The 11,466-nt window shown below is 37.7% G+C and overlaps 2 protein-coding genes across 2 annotated transcripts; both read right to left on the reverse strand.

Annotated features, from left to right (window-relative positions):
• Positions 1-56: 56 nt before the first annotated feature.
• LOC112522874 (putative pentatricopeptide repeat-containing protein At1g19290) lies at positions 57-5,628 on the reverse strand. The gene is made up of 2 exons (XM_025132193.1): positions 2,864-5,628; positions 57-697 (listed from the first exon to the last, which is right to left on the reverse strand). The coding sequence occupies exon 1, from the start codon at positions 5,626-5,628 to the stop codon at positions 2,998-3,000; it is 2,631 nt and encodes an 876-aa protein (XP_024987961.1). The 3' UTR covers positions 57-697; positions 2,864-2,997.
• Positions 5,629-8,625: 2,997 nt separating this feature from the next.
• Positions 8,626-10,209, reverse strand: LOC112523096 (protein WHAT'S THIS FACTOR 1 homolog). The gene has a single exon (XM_025132538.1). The coding sequence runs from the start codon at positions 10,155-10,157 to the stop codon at positions 8,832-8,834; it is 1,326 nt and encodes a 441-aa protein (XP_024988306.1). The 5' UTR covers positions 10,158-10,209; the 3' UTR covers positions 8,626-8,831.
• Positions 10,210-11,466: the final 1,257 nt, after the last annotated feature.

The following is an 11,466-nucleotide window of genomic DNA, read 5'->3' on the forward strand; positions in this document are numbered from 1 at the left end:
TTGAATATACATTGATTTAATAAAGTAAAAGTAGAATATGATAATAAGAAAATTTATGAAAATAGTTGTTATTTCATGCATTTAACCCATAATCCTATATTTACATTACCATCCCTAGTCCCTACCATTACATATCGGCCTGTACCTTTACACATGTTATAGTCGATTCCGACATCAACAAACCTCTCGCGCTCTGCCGTTACCATGACTATGATTCTTGGCAATCCTAACACGATCCCGGTAGTACCAGATTTTGATCAGAATGGCCAAAGAGCGGAAAGTAAATCTAAATCATATCCATATCTCCCCCTCGCGTTTTTAATCAAATTTGCGTAACACACATCAGATGCAACATTGAAGGACAAAGCTTCCTCCCAAAACCAAACAGAACGAGCTCAAACTCTCCGCCATTGTAGTCAATATTGACATCTAAGGACGTACCTTTCGGCATGAGGGTCGGACCATATAGACGGATAACAGCCCACATGTTTGTGCATCTTTAGGCATGTGGCCTTGGATTTCTACATCACACCGTAGAAATGGGACTGGAGGGTGTAGCCGAAAGGTTTCTTTAAACTACAGCTTCTACGTATGTCTGATTCCTCGATGATCATGGTGTCCTTGGGATGCATACTAACTCCGCCATCGCCTATTCCAAGGTGTTTGTCCTTATATCGGTTGATGCAATAGATAAGTCCTACACAAGATATCGTTAAATGAATTTATCATCCAAGAGTTTTCCAGAAAAAACTTTCAGGTACGGATACAAAATAATCAGCATAATATAAAATAAATAAATAATTTATTATAAAAACGGTTTCCAATGAAAGTGAGATACAAAGGGTTTTTTTTCTTTGTTACCAAAAAATATTAGAAGGAAGTTAAAAGGATTCGAACTTGCAACCAATAATGCCACATGCAATAATACTACTAATAGATTACAACCATTATTTTTTTTTTTAACTTAAGAGAGCAGATAGCAATTTAAAGCGGGTGCACCTTTATAGACCCCTAAAAGAATTCCACTGCATCGGGACGATAGAGCGGATGCACAAGCACACATAGCCTAAGCCTAAGTCCGCCCTAGGCTGTTAGAGTCTCATGTCGGCTGGACACAGACCATCAAACCTGTAAATATGTAAGAACCTCTCATCTCTTTAAAATGGATCTTTTAGAGAGATCTTCAAATATATTCCACACATATCCTAACAGAAGCATGATGGGTAAAAAGAAAGATTAATTACCAAAAGCAAATGCAATATGTTAATTAGGCTAAACTCGGATTCATTTCTGACTGAGCTTCAGCTGCAAATCTAAAACACCGTAGTTTCTGAAGAAAACACCAGCCAAGGATTCTGCCCACGCTTGCACCCGTAGATCGATCATCCTATCTATCCAATATCACTGTTAACTTTTCAGCATACACGTTGCCCTCTCAGAGCAACCCTTGTGTCTGCTAAATTCAGCCTTCCAACAATATCTGCTAAATTAGATATAGCATCCTTGAATTCTTGAGATTGAAGAGTATCATAATGAGCCATATCGGTGGAGAAGATGAAGTTGGAGAGAACAGTAAGAGATGTCAATGCAACTCTACTGATATTTACAGGTTTGCTGCTCGTAAAACACTGATGGACGTAATCAACAAGTTTTTGAATCTTTTCCCTAGGAGCTGGCCAGCATCAAGTTGTTGTACAGAGAACAAGTGTTCTTTGGGTATTCTTCTTAGCCTTCGCCATTGATCCCCAACCAGACGATGGAGAGTGGATGGTGGTTAACCAACCGGCCGGTGCCTGTGACTGATCTGCTCAAGAAGGATAGGTCATGTTTGCGAAGTATTTCTTTGGCAACTTCAGGTATGATGACGCAACAATGGTGGTGGTGCTACCCAATTTAAGCTACATCAATGCACAGCAGGTTTTCGAGAGGGAAACAAGTGAGATGTGGGGTTTTTTCTCCTAGTTCAAAGATGCTTCTGATTATTGGAAGAGGTTAGGGTCCAGGTGAAAGTCTGCCAAACTTGGTGGTAAGAACATAGAAGAATATAAAAATGGATAGTATGAGAAAAAATGTGTTCCAATCCACATGCCCCGGACTTCATGGGACATTCATCATGAATGGTGTAGCATTCATTATGAATGTTGTAAAAAAATCACGTTTTTATTCATGATGAATGGGAGGCATGTGTCCCACTCTCGTTTGTGTGGTGTTGTTTATCTACAAGAGTTTTTACAAGTAAAAGAGCATTGAAAGTTGTACCTTATCCATCCTCGTATTTATCAATTTGTAGAATCACCATCTACTTATGTCTGTTTATGCTCAGTTGTTTTCATGTGCAGTGAGTTTGTCTTGTTGTGAACATAAGATGTAACACTCATCAAATTACGTAGACAATGGTCTCAAGTAACAAAGCATACATTTTCAATACTTCACTATAGCTCAAAATCTTAAGACACAACAGAAATAGTTAAGAGTATTAAACATATTAGATCCCCTAATAAAGTATAGGTAGAATCAGAAAAATTATCATCTCCAGATCTTATTTTATGATACATACATAATTTACATTGAAATAATCAGCCAGCCAAAGACTTCAAAAGTTTTAATAACATGCATGATAATCATAAAACTGTACTTTATGATGCATGTTGATGTAAACAACATCATGAAGTAACAGATATCATAAAAAAATTGTATTAACAGACTATCTTATGTGTTGTATCTTTATCATAAAACATTATCTTTTGGCAAATCTAAAAACGTTTTTCATATAATACTTCAAAAGAGACAGGTATATGAATATGTACACACACATATATTCCAAGTTTAAGCAAAAATATAATCCCAGAGTTGGAACGCATACCTGCATCAATTGTGAATTGGTGTCGTTGAGCCAATTGTACATTTTCTTGCTTTTTGCTCCTTAAACGTCACTAAAATGATGACAGATCCAGCTATCCCTTCCTCAAAGCAGCAAACCATATTTCACAGATACTTTTACATAACAGCTTCCCTCACTTCACAGTTCTTATTAACACAATTGATCAAACCAGAATATGTAAACACCGAAGAAGCAATATGTTCTTGCTCCATTTTCTCTTTCAGTTTCTTTGCCTCACGAGTATTTCCAACCTTGCTACATCGGTCCATTAAAGTATTGTAAGTAATGACATTAGGAACCACCCCTTTTGAACGAAGCTTATGAAAGAGTCTTAATGCTCTATCAAGATTCCCCGATTTGCACAAACCATTTATTAGAGCATTATATGTAGCAATATCAGGAACAATACCCTTTTTAAGCATCTCATCCCGTAATTTAAAAGCCTCATTAACTTCACCAGAAGCCGATAAAGCATGAATTAGGGTACAATAAGTGAAATTATCAGGAGTGAAGCCTTTTTGTAACAATGCAGAGATGAATCTTTTTGCATCATCAACTTTTCCAAGTTTGCATAGCCCTGTGATCGCTACATTGTACACAACGTTATTGGGAAGAAGAGTAGCTTCCACAACTCCATCAAGTAAATCTGAGAACTTTTGGACATTCACATTTCTCATGTCCCACTCGAAGAATTTCCTATTGTCTCCAGGTAAAAGATCAAAATCCATAATTTTCTGCAACAGCATGTTTGCTTCATCAGTCATACCAAGCCTATATAGTGCACTAACTATTGTGCTACATATAAGAACATTAGGAGCTAAACCCTTTTCTTTCATCTCAAAATATGTAGTGAAAGCTTTATCCAGCATTCCTTCTCTGCACCAACCAGAAATTAGGGCACCATAGGTTACAATGTTGGGGATTAGCGCTCGGTTTTGCATCTCATTGAGTAGTTCTGTAATCTTGCTTAACTTCCTACATCTAAAATATCCGGTAACAAGTGAGTTATACATTTCAATGGACAAAGGGACGGATTCCCTTCCCATGGTATCCTTGATTTTAAGAGCTCTTTCCAAGTTCCCATCTTTACAGTAACCATCTGCAAGCGTATTATATGTGATTTTATCTGGTGAACAACCTAGTTTAAACATCTTATTGAATACCTGCTCTGCTTCAGCCATTTTCCCCATTTTGCACAATCCATTAAGCATTGTGTTAAATCCAATGACAGGTTTAATGAATCCCCGAGCTAAAAATTGTTTCCACAGCAGCAAAGCCCCTTCAAAGTCCCCTACTTTAAAGAGCCCATCAAGTAGAGTGCCATATCCAACCTCATTGGGGGTCAAACCTCTTTTTATCATGAGATGCCAAAGTTGCAAAGCCTTATCAATGTCATTAGATCGGCAAAAGCCTTTCAACAGTGTATTATAAGTTACAATACTTACATCTATGCCATCACGGACCATCTTATCACAAAGCTCTAAAGCCTGAGTTGTATAACCTTCCCTACAGTACCCATCTACCAAAGTATTATAACTGTAAGAATCTGGCCTTAATTTCCATTTACTCATACTTGTTACCACTCTTGCAGCTTCATCGAATTGGCCAAGTTTACAGTATCCATTGATCATCGAATTGCAGATGAACAAATTTACCTTCAATCCTGTTTTCAACATCTCTTCATGAATCCGAACAGCACAATTCATCTTTCCAATTCGACAGAACCCATCTACCAGAACACCATAAGCTTGCTCATCTAAGACCAATGATGGATTATCCTCTTTCATATCCCTAAGCACCTTCTCAGCTTCCTCCACTTTCCCCTGTTTGCAGTATCCTTTAGCAAACAAGGTATATGTAACCACATTTGTCAACAAGCCTCTATCATTCATCAATCTTAATACTCCATTTGCACTTCTCAGATCACCCATACCAACATATCCATTAATTAAACTATGGTATGTCACTAAATTTGGCTCCAAACCAATATCCTCAAACTCTCTCACAAACTCTGCAGCCCTCCCCACTTTCCCATCTTTACAATAAGCGTTCACAATAATACTACATGTACATACATCAGGCACAATCCCGATCTTATTCATCTGATCATACACTACAAAAACGGAATGAAACTCTCCCTTCCGAACCAAACAACTCAACAAACCATTACAAGACTGTAAACTAGGCACTCTCCCCAACTTACACATTCCATCGAACACGTAGAGTGCATTCTTTGTCAACCCTTTTTCCGCATACAACTTCAGGGTAATGTCAAACACTGTAGGAGAAAACCCAAATTCTCGATACACACGAACCAAATCATGCCAAATACGCAAGCCCAAACGACCATCTTCCTCACAAAACCCAACTAGCACCCTCAAGTGCGCTCTCGTTTCATCAAACATCCGTGCCCTCGACAGTATGTGAACTAATCTACAGTATGACTTGGCATGCGGTCTAAACTTCTGCTGCTTCAAAGCTAAAGTAAAGAAATGCAAACACGCATTTGGGTTTAATTTGAGTTTACTTAAGATTTGGTTTAAAAGGTCGTCGGAGAAGTCAAAAGAAAGGGTATCTATAGCGTTGAAGCGGCGGAGCACGAGGAGACGGCAAATGCGGTCGACCAACTCGGTTCGGGTCAAGTCGGATAAATCCCGGGGCTGCTTCCATTGGTGGATTAAGACCCGACGGTGAAAGAGAGAACATAGACGAGCAGTGGCAGTCGTATGGAGGGTGTATCTGAGCATCGGATTTGTCGCCAGCACTGAGAGGAAACAAACTCAATAACCATTCGGCCGTCTCATACTTTAATTTCACCTCAATTACAAAATAGGTCCCTCAACTTTAAAACTTTCTATACAAGGACCGATATTTAAAAAACTGTTCACAAACACTTTTTAATTGTGGAATTTTTGTCGTATGTCCATTGTTCATTAACACACGCCACTAATTCATCAAACATGTCCAAAATAAGCATTCTATCTTCGACATTAGTCTTTGCATCTTGGGAACCTGTAAGGGCTTAGGAGCCGTTTATTAAACGCTTACCCGATAAGTGTTTATCGGGTAATTTTCTTTACCGGATGAATAGAGCAAGGGTCAAAATTTACCCAGTAAGAGGAACGATAATGATGGAGAGTCTTACTCGGTAGGTGAGTGTGACGCTCTTACTCGGGTAAGTGCTTACTGGGTAAATTGTTGCATATGATATCATTTTGATGTACTACAATCTTACCCGGTAAAATAAATTATAGTGTTTGCTCCTAACCTTAAGTACTTACCGGGTAAGCATTTAGGTAAACAACCCCTTAATGAGAAAATCTCGTGATTGAAAACGATTTTGAACGGGTAGAAGTTTAATTTTATTATCCATAACTTTTTTTCCTGAATAAAATGACAGTCAATCTTAACATATTTACATACAATTATTAAAAGTAGGATCAGGAAAAATGTGATGAGCAGACGTATTATGACAAATGAGTATGGGTATTGTATGCAACAATTTACACAGTATGCGATAACCGTGGTAAAAGTCGTCACCTTCACTTACCGAGTAAGACTCTCGTCCTTGCATTCGCTCTTACCGGGTAAGACTCTTCATCCTTGCCATATTCATCCGCTAAAGTAACGTGACTTGGTAAGCACTTACTCGGGTAAGCGTTTGGTAAACGGCCCCTTAGTGTAATTGAATTTGTTATTTAACTATCACATAAGGCATGCAAGTGTAATGAGGAAGAGATGGAGAATAATAACTATTTGCCAAGGTGTTCCTCAAGGTACTAACACTTGGCAGTTGTTGAATGATTTGGTGCAGAATGATTAAGTGTTCCGAATGATTAAGAGGCTCTCATGATATAAAACAAAATAAAATATAATTGTTTGGTAATTGTTTACAATGAAATTAGAACGCTAAATGGTTAAGGGAGGCTCTAACATACAAAATCATTCAGATGGTTTTAGAACCATTAAGAGACACTTTTTTTTATCAAACAAAATTCATCTCTTAACGATTCAGAGGTTGCCTCTTAATAGAACTATTAAGAGGTAAACAAACAACCTTACTCCCTTCTAGCTTGTTAACTTATTTTGGTGCGGTACCAGTAATAATAAAAAGTTTTTAGTTTTTGGATGGAAAACAAATAAATACTTATCTGCTTATTATGTTTTAGTACCGCCATGAGCTAATCCAAACACTTTTTATAAAACTCTGATTTGACACCACATAAGTTGATAAGCTTGAGTTGTTTTAAATGACATTATAACAATTTCTTGTTTAAAGAAGATGATGTTAGTTTCGAAGCATCACGGTGGCAGCTACGAATGTGAATCGACAAGTTGATAAGGTTTGAATTGGGTTTGATTGAAGTAATAAGGTGGGAATGATTAGGGTTCGTACAACCAAATGCCTTCGATTTGTGTAATTTCCTTTAAGGCAGCAGCATCTGGCGGAGGAGGTAGGGGCCATTTACCAAACACTTACCCGGTAAGTGCTTACCGGTAAAATTTAACACTATTATTTACTTACCGGATAAGATTTTAAGTCCATCAAAACGACATCGTATGCAACAATTTACCCGGTAAGTGTTTACCATGGTAGTCGTCGCCCTCACTTACAGGGTAAGACTCTTGGTCCTTGTCTCACTTTTACCGGATAAGATTCTTGGTCCATGCCATATTCATCCGGTGAGGTAATATTACTTGGTAAGTGCTTACCCGGGTAAGCGTTTGGTAAACGGCCCCGCAGACTGATTCATTCAGCGGAAACTTACCCCCAACACTACAAATCAAAAAAAGAGCACCTCGATATGCAACTTACATCTCATTAAAGACGTATGATGATTAGATGTAATTCAACATCAAGAGTTTCTTCAAAAAAAAGTTTGAGATTTTTACAGGATTTTAAGGCTGTGCACTAACCAAGTTATATAACAGAAACAGAATGAGATCCATAACAATCTTAGGCCTTCTTACACATATTTTGCCTTTCTGAATCGCTGCAAGTTGGCAATTTTGTTGCAAACAAACAATCAATCATTCTAACGAAAATGTAACAATCATACTTGAACATACATACAGGACTTGAGCGGACCCAGAAACAATTTCAACCAATTCTGCTGCGTTCCTTCTAAAATTTGCACAATTGAAGTCTCTCGAAACCCATGTCCAGAACTCAAAACTTGCAAGCTTCCATTTAACATCATCAACGGTGAAGATCCGATGGTCAAACAAGTTGACTGTAATTCGCTCTGATCAGGGACCAGAAGACTTGAAGTACGGTGTTTGCAGGCAATATCAACTAGGTAGCCATGGAGGGTACTGAAGTAGAATACTTGACACCAAATACAGTCCCAACAACTGGGGAGTATTTTGGGATTCTAATGGATTCCAACAAGGTTTTTCATTGAAAATAAACTTCCTTCTTGCAAAAATGTCAAGAAACCATAACAGCTTCAGGATTTGCAAATTTGGACAAATTATGAGAACATAAATGCAAAAACGAAACCACAAGGGTGGTGTCTGATTGGTTTGAGCTTAGCTCCAAAGGTCAAAAGTACCCAGAGGTCCCATGTTCAAGTCCAAGGAGGAATAAAAATTCCCTTGTAGCCATGGAGGTTCAAATGCGGTTACTCGGGCTATCTGCAAAGCAAAAAAAAAAAAAAAAAGCAAAAACGGGGATCGTATCATTTTTTTATGTTCAAATATTATAGTTCTTGCTAAAAAGTAATGTTTTTTTTCTTGCATTCTTCACAAAAACAATGATTTGATTGTAAATAAACCAAATATTCCACCTCAACTTAATTTTGTCTAGAATAGTAATGAAACAACTATGCTTCATAATGAAGAATTTCTTAGGTGAGGTTGAACTAATTTAACAAGAAGTATGCTAAAATTATGTTAAATCACTAACTAAAAGTGCAAAAAGAACACAAGATTTATAACCTTCAAATGTTTACTTATCTTTATAAGCTTTCTGAACTTCTCCAATCTCCATCTCCATCTCAGAGCATTGTGGAAGCAATTCATCTTCAAGATCACTCATTGTACCCTCTTCTTTGAAAGATTGATCGATTCGAATAACGTTATCATCCTCGGATTCACTCTCAAATAAATCATCATCTTCCAAATCAGGCAAATCATCAAAAGTTTCAATCTTTTTCTTCCTTCCTCTATACCCAGTAAGATTCACAACTTTCTCCTTCCAAACTACCAATGGGGATTTCTCAATCAATTCAGACCCATCATAAGCTTCTGTCAAGAAAACCCGAAATCTTTTCCCTCTTTCAGAAACATAAAAGATCCCAAAATGTTTCAATAATATCCTCATCAGCTTCTGGGGCATCACAAATTCTCTTCTGAAGTGAGTTAAATGATCAGTAACCAATTGTTTCTCATTCATAAAGCTTAACACCTCATGCATTACTGCTATTGCTCGCTTATCGAACTCCACCGATCCAGCTTTGAGCTCCTTAGCATCTGCATAAGGAGAGAGATATTCCCTTTTTTGAAAATTCTCAATCTGCCCACCATATCTATACACTTTCTTGTAATCAGGAGGGAATTTCATTGGAAATGGAAGCGAAAGCATGCCGGGAACATGATCGTCAGCTTTCGTGATACCCAAAACCTTCTTTTCCAATTCAGTAACAGACCATGATGGATTCCAAGAAACTAGCTTCAAAAACTCAACATCATCTTCATTCTTAAGAACTTGAAAAATGTCTGGATATTTATGCACCAATTGTTTCCTAAAATCATAGGGCAAACCCAAATCTCTTCTAAAATGTGCGATCTTATCCAAGGGTAGAATCTTTTCCACTGACATCATCAGCAACCTTGTTACATGCTCAACAGCTTTTTCTTCATTGTCTCCTATTAATCTCTCTTCTTCTTCAATCAATTCTTCACCTTTTTTCGTTAACCCAACCCACGTTGTACCCCTTTGGTCCTTGTACAACTCGAACAACTTTGGCGATTTCCGAATAAAGTCTGATATCTTGTGGGGTTTTGGCAAGTTGAGTGGACGCCTGTGTTGATCAAGAGACCTTATGGGTATGATTTGTTCGGGCTCATGCTTTAATAATTCCAACAGAAACAAGATTTTTGAGGCGATTTTGTGCTTTTCGACTGCGACTTCGAGGGCGTGTACTCGTTTCTTTTGGCTTCGGTCTTGAACTCGTCTGCTCGTTGTCATCAATCGTAAATGCGAGGCTACGTAGTAAAGATTTTTGAATAATTTGGTGAAGTTGGTTGGAGGTTTGATAAGTTGATTTGACATTGAGATTGATCTCAACGAGAGTGTTGATCAAGTGTTTGTAGAAATGCCTGACTGAGGTAACCAAGTCGCTGGCTACTGGTCAGCGAAAGACACCACGCTCGAATTACCCCTACTATTGGGCTGGGCTGGGCCGGGCCGGCTCAGGTAAGGATCATAATATATAACATACATGGGATGGGGTACACCACGGCAAGTTGGATGAGACTTGATGGGGGCAAGCATATGGCTATACGGGACCGGAAGAAAACCATATAAGATAAGGGTAAAAATAGAAAATTTAAGTTAATCAACAAACGTTTTTTGTCTTTGATTAGGGGTCTTTCTCCCAGTCCTTAAAGGCTAGATTCGCCCCTGATGGGGTATTATAAAATTATTTTCCCAATATCTAATGATGATGATATATTATGGTATCATTATATCCTATCAAAGATACGTAAATAATGAACTTTCATATTAAGTACCTTTATACAGGGGAGGGTTCTGTTGGGAGCTCAATTTTCATCGTGAACCGAGGGTGCTAACAACGTCATGTGTCAGGGTTGTCCCAATTTTTTCTACGTCTCGTTACATTACCAAAATAATATATATGAACTTTTTCCAATAGGTCGTTAAATTGAAATATTAGAATATAGGAATTCACCAAATGTTGTTTACCTCTAAATTTTTAAGAAAGCCTAACTCGATTCTAGGGTCAAATTCTCCCTCAACTCGTAACTTTTCTACGTGGTATCAAAAGGCTATGATACTCTGAACAATTACGATCAATATCATGATGAACTAAGTCAACAAAATTCTAGGTGAAGACGCTCGTCAAACAAGAAAGAGAGAAACAAAAAAACAAGAGAAAGATTACTAAACATGGTTGTGCTTTGTTTATTAGCCATTTGGAAGTAAAGATGAATGGAACTAGCCGATTACGAGAGATAAATTAGAGACCTAAGGATAAGGGATTTCAGATTTGCAATCATAATCTAAAATCAACGAATCGGCAAATCTGGTAGAAGAGGGAAGGGACTGGGGCATTATGGCATTGAGCTAAATTGCTAAAATATTATAATCGCCAAATAGGCTAAAATAAGATGTAAGAGAGCCAAGGAATCGACATATGTATATATATATATACACACACACACACACACTGAGGAGGGGGGAAGTTCAAATGCAAACTCAATTTTCATTGTAAACGTGAGGATTGATCTCGGCCATGCATTTTATTTGATCCAACAACTTACATTAAATATAGTTTTTAATTAAAGTTATTAATTAAGGTGGTTAGGGGTCAAAAAGACATTTAATTTCAATCCATGCC

This window comes from Cynara cardunculus (assembly GCF_001531365.2).
Source record: "Cynara cardunculus var. scolymus isolate 2C chromosome LG 12, CcrdV1, whole genome shotgun sequence".
Taxonomy (NCBI): Eukaryota; Viridiplantae; Streptophyta; class Magnoliopsida; order Asterales; family Asteraceae; genus Cynara; species Cynara cardunculus.